The sequence below is a fragment of the Bactrocera tryoni genome, chromosome 1 (genome assembly GCF_016617805.1).
Source record: "Bactrocera tryoni isolate S06 chromosome 1, CSIRO_BtryS06_freeze2, whole genome shotgun sequence".
Lineage (NCBI taxonomy): Eukaryota > Metazoa > Arthropoda > Insecta > Diptera > Tephritidae > Bactrocera > Bactrocera tryoni.
This window is the reverse complement of record NC_052499.1, coordinates 9,283,278-9,301,383: the sequence shown is the minus strand read 5'-3', so window position 1 is coordinate 9,301,383 and position 18,106 is coordinate 9,283,278. Positions and strand designations below refer to the sequence as shown.

Genomic DNA, 18,106 nt, shown 5'->3' with positions numbered 1-18,106 from the left:
AGTTCCCAGAAAAAAAAATAGTTGGTTACTAGTTTCGGCGTAGATTTTAACACAGTCAAATAAATTTGTTCTTACTATGTATATATAGAAAAAAAAGTTTCAAACTGCGATCTGAGTGGTCTGAAAAATACTAGTTGGTAACCAGTTTTGGCGGATTTTTCAATACGTTCAAATAAATTTTCTACTACAACAACAAACTAGTTATTAATTAGGCAAATACATTTGTCGTTATTATATTTATACTCGTATTTTCTGTAGTAATCTCTTATCTCATAGAATAACAGCAAATGAAAAATACCAGATGCTTGTATTGCAAACAAAATGCCGTCCGTACAGTCGAGCCTGCTTCCATACTAATTGTAAAGCAGTTTGAACTTCTTCGTTTCATCATGGGGCTCTTACGTGTGTTCATATATTTCACATATATTATTTTTATTGTTTTACGGCTTTATTATTATATGCAAATAAATGAAAAGCAATAGAAATAAACACAATCCAGGATAGTAATTGTAAATGTTATGCAAATTCTCAGCATTACTTTAGGAAGTTTTTGTACAAAATATTTGCTTGATTGAGTGATAAAAATATTTGAAAACAATCAAAGAGAGCTATAACACTGAATTCTGAGTAGGGTATATGAAATTTGCCACAAATTTTGTAGCAAAGAAATAGAATTGTTAAAGACTCTTTAAAGTATATATATGTTTATATAGATGGCCAGCGTGATGAGTTGAATCGATTTAGTCCGTCTCTTTGTATATCGTCAAACAAGCCCATAAGTTTTTGAGATTTCGATCCGAAACTTGCACACATAAGCTTATTTTCCGCTTATTTGTCAGAATTTTCGATATTGGATCACTTTAGCTTATAACTGCCATTAAAAAATTTTACATTGTTTATCTTCTATAGCAACAGTATAATTTTCGAAAAATCATTATGTTATTTATGTTACAAATTGAGCGATTGAAATCAAGTTCATATATATAGAAATCTTTTGCTTATGAAGGCTATTATATATAGCTCCGGTGCAACTGATTATTCTTGTTTCAACTTATCATCAAAATTAAATTCTCAAGAGTTCAAATTGTTGAAAACTCCGATCAAATAGAAATAATCACTTCAGTCTATTGAATTAGTTTTATAACACATTTAATTCGGTGCTACGATTATGACAATAACAACTTTGAGATAAAGACAATAAAGACATCAAACTGCTTTGCTCTGCTTGCACAAAAGAGACAGAATCCTCCAGGCGCTAGTAGGATTGTCTGCTTGATGAGTCATTGCTTGCTAGCAGAACGGCAGTGAACTCACTCTTAGAATGACAATTTCACGAGAACGCAATTCAACCTTCACTTGCATAGAGTAGTGCACATTTATTACACATGCAATTTGTTATGCAACAACAAAGTTTATTACGTCTTACAGTATTACGGCAATTAAATGCTGATGTTGATCATATCCTAATCTATATATGCTCGGAATACATTTACTAATAGATGTTTGCATTTACCAGAACTTATTGTCAGCAAGGCTTTTGCTTTCATCTGAACTCGATTTTAGTAAATTTACCTTTATCCTTAAAACAATTTAGATTGGTGTCATGAAATTGAAAATTGAGCAATATCAAACACGTTAATGAAAACCAAGTCAACTCTCCAAACGTTGATAGCAAAATTAGGTGTGACAAACAATAAACGGGAGATCTTGAAATACAAATCAAAAAAAGCAGAAATGTTTAGGAGAACTAGCTCTTATTTATAATTTTTTTACGTTCTTCATATCAGCGGTCTTTCCATTTTATCTTCGTGTAGCTACACGTTGCACTTCCAAGCAAACACTATTCGTCTACAATAAAATCAGCACACAAGCCCTGCTCAGTATACCTACAGCCACGCTTTAATTTATAAAATACACAAAGTTTCACTCTAAAGCTATTTATCTCCAACTAGTAGATCTTCGCTGTAAAACATGTTTTATGTAAATCGCCTGACGCAGTCCAGGTCAAACAATTCATATGAACACGCTTGCTTTAGCAGACAAATCCCTTTTATAAGCATCTCACACAAGCACTACTCAAAAAGCTCCACGTACATATGTCACACTGTATGTCGTCCTAAAAACACATTAATTTGATTTGTGACTCCCGACATGCAGCACATACATATGTGAATGTATGTATAATAAAAAGTTGGCATGTTGTTGTAGTCACGTTACTGGCTTTGATTCGTTAAAAAATATTTATTTTACGCCGTCACTTGTCCTTTAGCTGTGGCAGCTTTTACTGCAGATTCGCATGCCTCGGTTTTTTGAATGAGTGGGTAAATAACAATTTTGCTTTCAGAAATAAGTGTGTAAATAAACATTGGCCGTAGCAGTGAATATACCTAATTGCTGGGTGACCCTTTTCAGCAGGCTGAAATAGGCATAAAGAGAATATACCTTTAACGCAAATACTAAAAAAAAGCAAGAAAAAATGTTAGCTTCGGTTGTAACGAAGAACATACTATACATATATAAGAATATAAAGAAAAATACTCAACATAGGAGCATAATGCTATATAAAAAGGGTATAAGAAGATTTTTAACGTTATTTTGTTCAGTTAGTTTGTATTGGAGCTGATGCTACAGCGGCCAGATCTAAATAATATATTTGAAGATTGTAACGTTGCCTTAAACAGTAATCTACGTGATATTTCATAAAGGCACTTCCATATAAGCATTTCATTTTGATCGGTCAGTTTGTATAAGAGTTTCAGCATACGTACGATTTTGGCGGTTCCAACAAGTGAGCACTTTCATCGGAAGAAAAGACCGTATGCGAAAAACCAGTTCGATGTCTCAAAACTGAGAGACCAGGTCACATTTATATATAGAGAAGGAGAGTCCGATAAACAGATGAACATCGCTTCGTTTTGGTAATACAAACTTCGTGGCAAAGTTAATATAACCGGTTCCGGGAGTAACGAATCTTATGGGATGGTTATTAACGGAATTATGCAATGATGTGGCCATTTTGAGAAGTAATGTCAGTTTAGTGTGTAATCTGTCGTATAAGAGTAGCTCATCTGCTGCAGCGAATGACAGTTTAATACAAATTTTGTAACGAAAAGGAGAGAGTAATGCTCACCACAAGTATTGTTATAAGATTTTGCACTGAAGGTTTAGAAAATATATATGGCATCCAAGTGAAATATTCCCTAAAAAAAATATGACTCTCTATATTTTTCAAATTTACTCCGTATATTAACAATTTCTTTTCTACGTTGATATTTTAGAACTTAAATATTTAGTTTAGTAGCCTTGAATAGTAGATATTTGAGCTTGTCTAGCCGTTGGAAGAATAATGCTATGAATAATGCTATGCAGTGTAAAATAAATATTCAATTTATGACTTTTTAAGGGGGTATTCTCATGTAGTCACGTCGATAAATATATGTTTTTTTTATATTTTGACATTAAAACCTATTGGAAACATGCTGTGGAAAATTCAGACCGAAATTCATAGTATTTGATAAGTTACAGCTCATAGTCGCCGACGTGTCGAAAGCGACTGTCTCCCAGGCGCCATCACAAGTCTGCAGCTGCAACGTTTCTAAACGCATTTTTCTCGAATCATCATTTTCTGAAACTGTCATGGTCCTAAAAAAAAAGTATTCAACCGATTGCTTTAAAATTTACATATGTTCTTCTACTTATTTATAGTTATCGTCCCTACCAGAATTGTTTGCTTTCGAAAATATTTTCATATTTTCTTACACGATTTTTAACAAAAAAAACAAGATTTTCGTGGCTTTTTTTTGATGTTCGACATTTTTGTTTCTGTTTTAATGAAATTGATTATATTTGGTAGGGACGATAGCCGCAGAACTACTGAATAATAATCCATTCGATTTTTTTATTTCAGACAACATGAACAGCCGCTATCACCATGACCAGTGAACTACTTATTTTGTTGGGGACTACTTTGATTTAAAAAAAAGAAATATTAAAACCGAAAAAAATGAAAACAAAATTTTTTTTGTACATGTCAAAATACAAATAAAAATATATTAAAAAATTAAAATGATTGAATTTTGTTGTCGCATAAAAAAAATTTTCTAAAAAGTGGTAAAATGTATGCGTTCACATGCGAGTACCCCCTTAAATATACCTTTCGCCGAACCGATCGATTTGCATAAAGTCAATTGAGTTGACTTTTGTTTTACATATATCGTAAAATTATGCATAATTAAATCTGCCAGCTGTCACTGAATGTCCGAAACTATACTCGTACTAGTAGAAAATAGTACGATAACATTGTGAAGTGAATAGCATAATTTGTATTTGTATTTGTATTTGTATTTGCATTTGTATTTGTATTTGTATTTGTATTTGCATTTGTATTTGTATTTGTATTTGTATTTGTATTTGTATTTGTATTTGTATTTGTATTTGTATTTGTATTTGTATTTGTATTTGTATTTGTATTTGTATATGTATTTGTATTTGTATTTGTATTTGTATTTGTATTTGTATTTGTATTTGTATTTGTATTTGTATTTGTATTTGTATTTGTATTTGTATTTGTATTTGTATTTGTATTTGTATTTGTATTTGTATTTGTATTTGCGTTTGTATTTGTATTTGTAATTATAATTTTAATTGTATTTGTATTTGTATTAGTATATGTATTTGTATATGTATGTATATGTATTTGTATTTGTATTTGTATTTGTATTTGTATTTGTATTTGTATATGTATTTGTATATGTATATGTATTTGTATTTGTATTTGTATTTGTATTTGTATTTGTATTTGTATTTGTATTTGTATTTGTATTTGTATTTGTATTTGTATTTGTATTTGTATTTGTATTTGTATTTGTATTTGTATTTGTATTTGTATTTGTATATGTATTTGTATTTGTATTTGCGTTTGTAATTTGTAATTGTTGTTGAAATTATAACAATAATTGTATTGTATTTGTATTTGTAATTGTATTTGTATTTGTAATTGTAATTATATTTGTATTTGTATTTGCGTTTGTATTTTTATTTGTAATTGTACGTGTACTTGTGCTAGTATTTGTACTTGTATTTGCATATGTATTTGTATTTATATTGAAAAACTAAGTTCAGTTAGTTCAATTGAATGTTAACTGCGAGTAGTGAAATGTTTTTGCTAACGGCAAACGCTTGAGTAAAAGCTTATAGGGTGCTGGTAAACTAGTTTTCTCCTTGCTGAAGTCAACTATCGAATTAGCTTCCTGATTTGCGGTAATGCATTCCACGATGCACTCGCTGCTGCAAGTTTTTACGCGTTGTACTTGTTTCAGCCAAAAGAAAATAGCCGCAAAGTGATAAATCCCAGTAAGGACTGCACTAATGCCACATTTAGGGTCAGTGCGGAAGTTTTATGGCTCTCTAGTTCAACTTTACGAATTAAAGCGCGAGCAGCGCAGAGTAAATATGTATTTGCCAGCAATGTTTTGATTTTCTGCTTGTTGTTGTTGTGCAGGAAAATGTGCTCGGCTCAATAAGCCACATTCTCTTCTTAGCGAGAATGCGCTCTTGCAGTAACATATTACATGCATAAATATGGCATGCTTTGGATTAAGGGCCAGTACTGGTGGTGGGTCGTTGCGTATAATGAACCACATACATACGAGTATATGCATGTGAAACGGTGAAAGGTGTTAACCAAGCGCATTTTCCGTGGAATAGTGGTTCAGGGAACTTTTACTACGCAGTAAATGGTGAACCTCAGTTCAAATTTCCGAAATAATCAAGTTTTTATAGAATTCTTGCACTACATATTTGAATCTCTGTCTTGAACTCAGTGGAAACTTTGTGGAATCTGCCTGTTTTTCTTCTAATTTGCACTTAAAGATAGCTTCAAGATATATAACAGTTAATTGCATTTTCCATGGAATAGTGGTTCACCATGATTTCAGTTCATATTTCTCGTTTCCGTATACTATTATATTATCTTTTTATAGAGTTCTTGAAATCTGTGGAATCTGCCTACTTCATTCGAAAGTCAACACTTTCACAATATAAATGTTATTCTGCTAACTTGCTTCAAGACACATAACAGGAAATTGCATAGCACTAAATTGCGTAAGTCAATAGCTTTTTACGTAGAAGTTATTAAGGATGAACAAAAGCACTAAAGGTGTTGCCAGAGGACGAGCTACAACAATCATATTTTGAATTATTTTAATCAGAAGTATATTTTTGCTTTTCAGGAATGGTGTTCACATACACATAAATATGTATATATTATATTATTATGAGAGTTTACTATTAATTGTATTTAATAGAACTATTTTTCAGTTCTGATTTGAGCTGATGTATGATGCAAAAGGGTCATTTAATCCTTAGGTACATTTTCTTAAACTAAAGTCTACACTTTAGAGAGCTCGTAAGCTCGGAAAAGTCCTTGTTCCATGACTATCGAATTTTATCTTCTTGCCGACGTTTGAATCACTACGGTGCATTAGATGAGACCAGCTTTATTGGTACCGTATTCCATGATTAAGTTTTCGCTGAGATGACTGGAAATCGAATCGTGTACTATTTGGAAATTCTTACTGGTAAAGTTTCATATGCCGCATATTCTTCAAATTAATTCAAAGCTTCATGTTACGAATACACAATGCTATATGCTCTCAGTGTAGTTGTAAAATGTAAATGTAAAGGTTGCCATCGTCAAATATGAAGTTTGAAACGTGAAGCTTGTTTATGTAAAACATTCAGAATGCATATATATATTATGGAAACTGTACCGCTATAAAAGCTCAGTCTTTCGAACTTCGCAAAGCTCAGTTTTCGAGCTTTTAAAAACTCTGTCTTTCAATCTTTGAAAAGCGAAGTCTAGAAAAGCTCCATTTTACGAACTTTTTAAGTTCTACCTGCTGAGCTTTGCAAAACTACAATTTCCGTTTGGTGAAAAGCTTTCACTTTAGTGCTTTGTGCTCTATTGTATTTGTGTAATCAAAGTTCCAACTCTCATTTAATAACAATTTTTTCTGCTCTTAATTTCCTTAAAATGGTATTAAGGCGTGATTGCTGTAGAGAACCACTACTAAACAGCAGAGGGCGCTTAATATACAATTTTGCAACAGAGGTAAGGAAAAGGTGTGGTATAAATATGTTGTAAATATGATGTTGCTGAGTGCATTCACATAGGTGAACTCACTACCGAGAAAATGTCTGTCTTTCCCTTTCGTAACAAGTTTAAAGCTTCATGTCACGCTATATGCTTTCAGCGGTTAAGCAGATGTAAAATGAACTACATTTAAGGTTGCCACGTTTAAATATTGTGCTTAATCCTGGCATATGTACATAATTTAGAAGGCATATACTATAATATCGAAACCGCGATTCTATAAAGCTCGGTCTTTTGAACTTCGGAAAGCTCAGTTTTCAAGTTTTTTGCTAGTTGCGAAAAGCTTCGTTATTCCTGTTTTTCAAAGTTCTATTTTTTGAGCTTTGCAAAGCTACAATATTTGTACAGTGAACCGCTTTGAAATTTCTAAGCATTAACTTTAACAATTTGTAATCAAAGTTCAAACTCTGATTAAGCAATATTTTTCTCCTTTTAATTTCCATTAAATGTTATTAAGACATAATACTTGCAGTTAAGCACTATCAATCAGCAGGGGTCGCTGAACAAAAACTTTTCAGTAGGAAGAAAGGAAAGGTATGGTATTAATATGTATAATATGTATATGTGATCTATTTAAACAAATGTGAAATTGACAACAGGGAAGAAACCAATTTGTCTTGATACCTTCAATGTGATTGACTACACTTTGAGCACCTTAAATCTTAACTGGAGTGTCAATCAGAGTTGTGTGCGTGATGCTTCAGGTTTACTAAAGAAGACTAATCTATTTCAATAACTTAGGAAGAATGGGTTGCTACCTCAATATAATTAAAGACTTTTCTGAATTCAACTATGGGTTACAGCCAAACTCAACTCTAAATATTCGAAGTATATGTAAGTAAATATTTTTGGTGAAGTTTAAACTGTTAGTTGTTTTGAGCAATTCTCTTGATATATTAACTTAAAATATATCATTCAAAGCGCTATACCAAAAAATCGCACAAACACAACAATGCATATATGAAATTCTGTGCAATTTAGTGAATAACTAAGCGTTATTTCGATACAAAACACAAACGCTAAAGTTACGCCCAATTAAATGTTTTAGTTAGCTGCAACAGAACAGAAGAAAAAACAAGAAACATTAGAGACAAATGTGCGCAGCGTTTGTGGCGAGCGTTTTGCGGTGGTGGCATGTCCACATCTGCTGCTAATGTGTCAACAGTTGTAATGCGTTTTATTATCCTATTTCCGCAGACATTTTATATGTGCCCCTTTCCTATTTTGCTGGAACAAATTGTGTGCCGCAACAAAGCTGCTTAAAAAATAGCAAACGGAAAGCGCCAAACAAACCGAGGAATGCAAATTAAAAAACCCACTAAGAAGCGAAAAAAAAAATGTTGGATGAAAAAATTATGTTGTAAATGCTGCTAATTAAATGCGCACCCGTTTCCCGTTTCCCGTTGCTCGCATATCCGGCATTCTTGCTTTGCTGCTGTGCTTGCGCTTGGACGGATATGATGTTGGGCGCTAGAAAAGGACGCGAAGAGCACAAATGGGTTCTGTCTACAGCTTTTTACTAACAGCATTGCTTTGTTTTTGTGTGTTAGAATGTACATATTTGTGTTTAACTACGTACGGGGAGCTCTAAAGCGCCTGTGATTTATTTTCTTTGATTAAAACAATTAAATTAAATTTTCTTATTGGCGATATTTTGCCAATAGAAAACAAATGCATTACACACAAATGTATTAAATGTTTCAATATTTTTGATTTTTTAAAGGTTGTCTGGAGGAATGCCAGTTGTTAAATAAAAATCAATAATCGAATATCTTATTACTATGTACGTATGTATATAAGGGTGTCCGTTATGTTTTCCTCCTCTGAGGGTCAGTTTTTCTCCTAAAATATTTATCCAGGCCTTATAAGTTTTCAAAAATCTTTCTTTAAAAGCTATGGCAGTTAAAATTAAATCAAAAATGTGTTTGGCCTTCATACAACTGCTTAATAAATTTTCTTATTCATAGCAGGTCAAATGAAAAGTCCCCGCCGTATATTTATTTCTGGCCTAATAATGTAAATACATAGGCATATTTATCAACGAAAATGGTTTTTATTTTTTTTTATTTTTTTTTGTCGATTGGTGTTTTGTATCGGGCTCATACGCATAGATCCATGATTCGTCACCTGTGATGATCTTATAAACGTCTTTTGAAGCACCGCGATCGTATTTTTTCAGCATTTCTTTACACCAATCCACACGAGCCTTTTTTTGAGTGATTGTCAAATTGTGCGGGATCCAACGAGACAAACCTTTTTTACGGCCAGGTGTTCATGCAATATCGAAGGTATGCTGGTGAGAGAAATGCATAGGCATGCCTCTATCTGAAGGTATGTTACATGACGGTCTTGCATTATCAGTTCACGTACGGCATCGATGTTTTCTGGCACAACGGCTGTTTTGGACTGACCTTCACGGAATTCGTCTTTGAGCAGAGCGTCGGCCACGATTGAATTCGTTGTACCAGTTTTCAAAGTGCTATAGGATGGTGCTTCATAGCCATACAAAGATTTTAGTTCATCGATGCACTCTTGTTGTGATAATCCACGTTGAAAATTGTGAAAAATGATCGCATGAAAATGTACACGAGTTAATTCCATTTTTTGGCCGAGATGAATTTTTTAATTCCCTGTAAATAAAACAATTCACGATTAAATGACAAAACGTTCTGAGTGATGTTATGCTAAAAAATGTCAAACTTTCCAATGGAAATGTCAGATTGCACCTGGCAACACTTAGTGTTGCCCTAGGCCAGAATATATATAGCAGCCCTCGTAAAACACATTTTGTTTTTCAAAATTTGTTGTTTTATTTAACACACATAGTTCCCGTCAAGAGTGATATAAAGTGTGGTTATAGCGATCTTCCAAGATTTCGATACAAGTTTTGTATTAAGATTTCAATTTTGCATTTTTGCATGAAAATAGGCCTCAGTTTCGGCGAAAATTACTTTCGGGGGAGCATTCGTCCGAACAGCCGAACTTGTTTCCATACTAATTGTAGAGTAGTTTGAACTTCTTTGTTTCACCATGGGGCCCATACGTGTGTTATATTTCACATATATTATTATTATTGTTTTACGGCTTTATTATTATATGCAAACAAATGAAGAGCAATAGAAATAAATAAAATTCAGGAATGTAATTGGAAATTTTATGCAAATTCTCAGCAGGCAGTTTTAGTAGAAAATGTTTGCTTGATTGAGTGATAAAAACATTTGAAAACAATCAAAGAGAACCTGAATCCTGAGAAGGGTATATGAAGTTCAACACAAATTTCGTAACACCCAGAACACCTAGAATAGAAATGTCAGAGACTCTTTAAATTATACATATGTATATATAGTGGATAGTGAATTCAATCGAGGTCGTAGATCACTCCAAACGAATTCCGTTAAGTTCGTCCAAAATCAGTTGTTCTTCCGGAAACCATTGACGCTTTAACCACAGATCATCATGTGACCTATCACGTGATTACGACAACTATAGGTATTGATATCTAGCATTGATTCAATATTGCATGAACATTTGACTATAAAAAATCTGTTTACGTTGGGTCCCACACAATTTATCAATAGCTCAAGGCTAATCCGGTGTCGATTGGTCGAAAGGAATGTTAAACAAGTAAGGAACGATGCATTTTTGTGCACTTAAAACAACGATTTAATGAGTCATTCACCCATACTTGTAGTACTAGCTTGGCACCGAATGATTCCTTTTGATTCTCGTACATGAAAAATAAACTAAGAAGCCAACGTTTTACGACACGTGAAGCGGCGGTTGATGCGTTTAGAACGCTTGTTTTAGAGATACCTCAATCAGAGTGGCAAACGTTTTTCGAAAATTGGTTCCAGCGCATGCAAAGGTATTCAGGTCTTAATGCAGAATATTTAGAAAAAGAAAAAAGCGATTTTCGATTCTTAAAATCTATTTTTGTTCTCGAGACCTGAAAAATAATAGACAACCCATGAAATTGATTGGAAGTATAATTTGCTGAAAATCAATATATGATGCACTTTCGAAATAGCTTTCAATAGCTCAACAACATATGCAAGTACTCGAGTGATAATCCTACTTCTTGCCTTAAGAGCGTTTAATAATCTTTACTTCAAATGAGGATATATATATTAAAAATTAACAGAGATATACACTACGCTTATACTTCATTTCTAATCGGTTTTTTTCGTTTTTTCCCGTTTTCATTTATTGGTTCTACCCTTGACGAATATAAGCGTAAAGCATAAACAGTCTGAGCTTTGTTGAACACTGGAAATATTTTCAAACGAAAGCAACGATCTGAGTTTCACAAGAATGTGTTTGATTTGCTGTGAGCAGGAATTGATAACAAAGAAGTTCGGAGGTTATCACAGATGTAGGTAATACCCGTCCGTGTATAATACGGTGATATATTAAATAGTTGTGAGCACGCCAGCTTAGCTTAAACGAAACAGTCGCTTAGAGCACGTCGCAGAAAACAAAATGCTCCGCTGTATATTGTTCCTGTTACTACATTATATATTGTGGTTTCCCATTAAGAACGTTTGCGGAGAAACGCTAGATTCAAGCACGATTTATGACTATAATTGTGATGTCCAAATAGATGTCGTTAAAACGTTCATTCAGAAATTGGAAGCTGTGGAAAAGCGGGAAGATGATATTTTGGCACAAATATCTTTAATTAAAACCAAACTGCAATCGGTTGAGGAACAGCTGAGGTACTGCAATCTATTATTAGTAAAGATTAATCGTACTATTTTTGGTAAAATTTCAGTGTTCGAAAGTCGGTGCCTTCAAGCTGTTTGGAGGCAGCAGCTGAGAGCTTCAAAAGTGGTGTTTACAATATAACATTGGAGAAGTTTAGTGGCACACCGTTTGCCGTATACTGTAACGAAGAAGTGGACTATGGTGGTTGGTTAGTTATACAACGGCGTGTCAGTGATGATGTGGACTTTTATAGAGATTGGCGGGATTATAAGAACGGTTTTGGGGTGCTGAATGAAAATTATTGGATTGGTTTGGAAAAACTACATGCCTTAACCAGTAGTTGTCAGCATGAACTCTATATTGAATTGCAGAGGTATAGTGGTGAAAGTTATTATGCGCGCTACACGGAATTTGTAGTCGGCAGTGAATCGGACGGCTATCCTCTTAAAATATTGGGTACTTATACAGGCACTGCTGGCGATAGCTTGGAACCTCACGTGGGTATGAAATTTACCACTCGTGATCAAGATAATGACATCTCTTCCATTAATAATTGTGCAGTTTTGTACGAAGGCGCCTGGTGGTTTAAAACGTGTTATCGTAGGTAAGTACCGTTAATTTGTGCCACGTATACACGATTTATGTGCATATTTGTAGTCATCTTAATGGACCATATGGACAAAGGAAAAGAGGCATCAATTGGAACAACATACATCAGAATGAAACTTTGAAATCAACGCAAATGATGATACGCCCCACAGAGAAATGTCTAAAGCGCATGTCACTGAAGGCCAAATGATTTAATAATTTTTTGGAAACGGTTTTAATTTTTATTAATTAAATGTGTTATTAATATCTTAGTCAATTTTTACTTTATGTAATTTGTGATTAAGACTCTCATAAGAGCAAAATAATGCTTTTAATTTAAGATCGGGGTGAAATTCAAAGCGAAAAAAAGGATTTGCTTTTGTAATTACTGAATTTAACGTAGAGGCAGGAGAGTTGCTTTTATTTTGCGGTATTAGAGAACAAGAGCAAATATTATTCACTGAAAATCGCTTCATTGTTTTTCAAAATATTTTTCTATTTTGCAGGCATTTGAATGATTTTTGCCACTCCTTTTGTGGTATATCTAAAACATGCATTCGGAACGCTCAACCGCCTCTTCAGGTGTCGAAAAATGTTGACATATTACATTACAAAACTTCTTGAAAGGTTTAGCTCTTAAGGGGTTACATGTGTACCCTCGGGTAAATAACAGACTTTTTCAAAATTTTTTTTCTCATAAAAAAAGCGAATTTTTTCTTAGAATTTTTTCTTGTTGAAAACGTACACCACTAACAAAGAAATTCTGAAATTTTTTGGAAAAATATTTTAAACTCGGCCATTTGCGGATTTTTACAAAAAAACTTAATATTCAGTAAAAATTTCGCGATATTTTTTTTATAAATAGTTGTAATCGAAAAAGGCCTTCGTCCAATCTTTAAGACTTATATCTCAAAAACTTGTGTAAATTTTCATAAAGATCGGTTAAATAGTTCTCGGGAAAAACGCTTTCAGAGACGGCGCACTTAGCCTAGCTAGCCTCGAGCGCGCAAGTTCTCAAGGCTGGATCTCCGAAACTATTTCACGGATCAACTTGTAAAATTATAACAACATTGTGAAGGTGTTATAACGATAAAAAATCGATACTTTGAAGCCCAAATAATGGATTTTTTCCATGGTTTTTACTGACTGCATTGTCTTTGTGAAAGAAGCAGTACTTACTTCTTCTTCAAATATTCATGGTCCTTCCTTTTTCAAGGTAGTCAATAAAACTTATTCCATGCGCCAATTCTTTTCAGCCGACTATTATGTTTATCCACGCTTTGGAGTAGGTTCATCGTGTGTAGTCCACTCGGATGACTGTCGATTGCACTTCGAAGAGAAATGATGGAGACATGTTTCATCCATTGTCACATATCGACGCAAAGACTCACAAATATTTGCGATTGATATGATATACACATTCAGTAGATCACTTTCGAGTGCCTGCTATCTCGAACAACTTCACGTTAGAGTCATTCAAAATTGTTTTTTGGGCCTCTTTGGGGTGTCCACTTTTTGGGTGCTCATTTCACCACGTCTACAGTTAGCATAGTAATTCTTGAGGATTGATTTTCCTCGAGAAGTGTCATCAAGCCAAGTTTTTGCTGCAACTGTATATTTTTCCTTCAAAAAGCAATATCTGGTCAACACGTGAATTTCCTTTTTATCCATATTTCTCACAAAAACAAAAGCTGCTTCACTTAAAAAGACATAATTCACAAACTCAAGATCCGACAACTGTTAAATTAATGCACGCGCCGTTTGAAAGTTTGGGCTTACTAAGGATCACATGTATTTACTTCTAGTGTCCAGCTGGAGACTTTTCTGTTGAGCTATTGCGACATGGTGTACTGTGCGAATCAATCTCAAAAACAATAAAATAATAATTGTAGTTCCTAGAATAAAAATTCGTAAAACTGAAGAGATGTCAACCACAAGCCAAAGCTTTCACTTTTAAGTTGGTAGTATTCAAAGCAATTTCATAGAGTTTGGATTTATTTATTTTGGTATATACTATATGTACATACATTTACTAGCAAACTATTTGACTTTGAGTGCAGAAATATTTAATATTCGCATTCCTCTGTTTGAGCGCAGTATCTAAGAAGAGTTCCACAACACCCACAAAGCATTGGCCGGCTATTGTACTATTTTATGCCTCAATATTGTGCAACTGAGAGAGCAAAATGGCATAACTATTTATGCAATAAATTTTACGCAACCCAAGAAGGCAAGTTTTTATCTGCACTTTTAAAGGAATTCTTTTACTTTTATGCCCATCAGAATTGGTAGCCTTCTTATCTTTCTAAATGGATTCATCAACTCAAAATAACCAGCATATTTTCTCATAGTTGATTGCAAATTTATGCTTAAATCATATATGTATGTCTCGGATTATTAACGCAGAACTGTGTTGGAATTCCCAATGAAAAGTAGAGTTGAATTATTGTGCATAGTTGATGGGAAATGCCATAGTAGTATTAAACGAGCGGAATGCTATCAAATAAACTCCAATCGCCAGAAAGCAAATGTGAAAAGGTAGTGAAGTGCTATTTTGAAGGCTCTATATAAGCATCACTGTGCAATTTAATATGAGTTATAGCGGCATCAAAGCATCCGCCATTATATGTACATATGTAAGCAGGCCGTAAGACCATACCCTCCACCCGCTTAGGCAGAGGTAAGCACCGCCAAGCGCAATTAGCTGCTAAGCTAAACAAGCTGCTTATTTTATATGTATGTAAGTATTTGCTCACACTGGTCGCGCGTATGTTTTCAAATATTCTATATGTAAAAGCAAGTGTTATTGTGGCTGGCATGGCAGATTAATTAAAAATACGCCTTGCAGCCACTGCCAACTGCATATATATGCGCATGTGTGTGTGCATGAGAAGCAGAAGAATCGTACTCTAATAAGCATTCGCTTACACTAAGCTGGTAATAAAAAAATGCAACATAAAATTAAAGGTCCGCAATACACATTTACATATGTATGTATATATGCATTGACGCATGAAGCTGTGTATGCGAGTATGGTATGTATTTTTGTATTTATGTATATTTGTATGTATGTATGGCTGGAAGCGTACGATATTTCGCTTGTAACGGATGTTATAAAGGTCCTGTTGGCGGGTGTGCATGCGATATGCGGTTATAAATACGGCACTTATAATGTCAGCCTCGACGCTTTGAGTGTGTGCGTGCTGGCCTGTAATTAAATGTAACCAATACCAGCCAAAGGCGCGTAAAAGCAGAAGAAATAAAAATATATACATGTCGTAATCATACATACATATACACAAATGTAATGTGTTTAGCCGTGCAAAGACGAGTTTATGACGTGGGTGTCAGCTCCTTATGCTCCCACCAATTACAAGCCACATGTCGGTTCACATATACACAAACATATGTATTTGTGTATTTCCGCTATACTAGCATGTTTCCTTTTTGACGTTTTTCGCCTTCAACTTGCCTACATTCATTATGAATTTTTTCTGTCTTTCTTTTACTGTCCTTCAAGCAAATTTCTTATCATTTATTTGCTTAGCCAAATGTTGTTTGCCTTAATGTTGGTGTTGTGTTTTGCGGCTGAGATTGAGTTCCGGTGCGCAACCATGCAAATTCTGCATTAATGTGCAATTATATTGTTTAACAGCAGGAAGCAATGTATAAGGCTCGAAACAAAGGCATTGAAATAAACAAAAGCAGCTTAAAAGATGCAAAGCTTTTAAAATATATGAAATAAAAAATAACGAAATTTTTTTAATTTTAATTTAAGAAAGGCATTACAAACAAAACGAAAATATAAAGTAGTGGAACCTTGCCAGAGTTTGAACAATTAAGAGATTTTCGTCCAACAATAAAAAAAATTTTGAATTATAATTAAAATTTCAAATATGATATTTCTTTTAGATCGAAGACGTACTGGAAACATAAAAACATAAAACATTAAAATAAGAAAAATGTGGCGAAACTGCATTGTTCCACTTTTTCATACGAAGAATGAGATTTTCTCTTTTACTTTAGTAGTCCGTAAACAATTCTTACACCTTTTTTAACGCGTTCAGCTGCCCCGGCATGCTCTCATACAATACTTTTATGAAATCTGGCGAAAACTGGTGCCCTTCATTATCGACGCGCACCTACAGCTCGTACATGCATTTCAAAAAACTCCATAAGTACTATGTATACAGGGTTTGCGCAGACCTTTTCAGTGTTGACAAAATCGCGTTGAAATCGTGTTGACAATTTCGTCCTAAAATCGAAGAGTGTTTCATTCATTGTCCTGTTGGCATATAATCCGGTTTTCCCACGAGTGAACCATATCTATAGCAATCGACAAATTTTCTTTTAAAATGCCCAGATATTGTTCTTTTTTCATCTTCCCATCGATTTTAACAATTGGACCAACTCCATACAGCATAATACAATCAAATCTTTAAACATCAGCCTCCAAACTTTACAGTTTGCTTTACTTGATGAAGTTGAAGTGGCCCTGAGGTATTTCATCAGTACCAGTAACAGGTGATCATGCTCTTATCAGTTCCTCCCCGTCGTGTTTGCAGAGCTCAGCCGGAAATCCTTCGGTCCCCGCCACTTTGTTGTTCTTCAGACGAGTAATTGATATTCGAGCTCAGGAACTTCTGCTCCATCATCATTGATTGTTCACCATCTTCTGGTGTTATGCTTTCACTACCATTCAGCAGGCTGAAGAAGTGTTCTCTCCACAATTTTAGTATGCTTTGCGCAACAGTCACTAGATCACCTTTCGGGGTTCTACAAGAGTATGCTGCGGTCTTGAAACCTTCTGTTAGTCGCCGCATCTTTTCGTAGAGTTTTTGAGTATTACACCTACCGGCCAGCTTGTCAAGGTATTCGTTCTCACGCATTTCGGCCTCTCTCTTTTCTTGTTTGCAAATGCGTGTCCCTTACTTCTTCAACTCTTCTATCTTCGTGCCAGAAATGTATAAAATATCAGGATTTTCGAACGTTTGACTGATGATTGTTTGTAAGGTAACTTAATGAAACTCAGGGAACATGTTTTAGTATAACAAATCTTATGCTGAATATGTCGGTTAGTGTATGAGTTATATACAGTATTGCTTGATTTCAGACTTTCTTGGTTTCTAGTTGACGTTTTACACCTTAAGTTATATCCCTGGCTTTGATTCTGGCAAGTTACAATCATATAAATGTTCAGTTGCACCCGAACTTAGCCCTTCTTTACATCTTTAAACTTAAATTTTGCATTATATTTTCCCTCAAAGCAACAGGAACCAAGCTGTTATTGCAGTAGCCCGCTACAGCTGTTGTTGTCATAAATCTTCGACAAGTGTTGTTTGCCATTTGGCACGAGCGTTTATGGCTTTCTAAATGTGCAATATGGTTATGAGCAGAAAGTCCAGCTCGCACATGCAGGCATAGCTATACTAAGCCTTTGTTGTTAAGGCTCTTTTTATCAGAGGTTATGGTTGGCATGCCGGGCGCGCAGTTGCTGTTGCTATTGCCATGTTTGCTTTTGTGTCAGACAATTAATCAGATATGCACATGTACAAACAAATGTCTCGCATTTAATGCGAAGGTGATTGGCACTGACAGCAGGCCTCCAAGAATATCAACATGCATAGGCATACATTAAAATTAAAACAAGTAAAACCTTAG

At 34.3% G+C, this 18,106-nt stretch overlaps 1 protein-coding gene across 2 annotated transcripts; it reads left to right on the top strand.

Moving 5' to 3' along the window:
- Positions 1–11,605: 11,605 nt before the first annotated feature.
- LOC120778711 (fibrinogen C domain-containing protein 1-like) lies at positions 11,606–12,765 on the top strand. Of its 2 annotated transcripts, XM_040110685.1 has the most exons (4): positions 11,606–11,868; positions 11,925–12,354; positions 12,419–12,461; positions 12,515–12,672. In XM_040110685.1, the coding sequence occupies exons 1-4, from the start codon at positions 11,633–11,635 to the stop codon at positions 12,586–12,588; spliced, it is 783 nt and encodes a 260-aa protein (XP_039966619.1). In that variant the 5' UTR covers positions 11,606–11,632; the 3' UTR covers positions 12,589–12,672. The 2 variants fall into 2 exon arrangements, with proteins under 2 accessions (XP_039966619.1, XP_039966611.1); XM_040110677.1 differs by having other exon boundaries at positions 11,925–12,461; positions 12,515–12,765.
- Positions 12,766–18,106: the final 5,341 nt, after the last annotated feature.

Bases quoted from the DNA above. Each gene is read 5' to 3' on its own strand.
- LOC120778711 (XM_040110677.1), top strand. From the start codon at position 11,633: ATGCTCCGCTGTATATTGTTCCTGTTACTACATTATATATTGTGGTTT. The intron at 11,869-11,924 runs GTACTGCAATCT...GTAAAATTTCAG, and splicing joins TCGGTTGAGGAACAGCTGAG to TGTTCGAAAGTCGGTGCCTT. The intron at 12,462-12,514 runs GTAAGTACCGTT...GCATATTTGTAG, and splicing joins TTTAAAACGTGTTATCGTAG to TCATCTTAATGGACCATATG.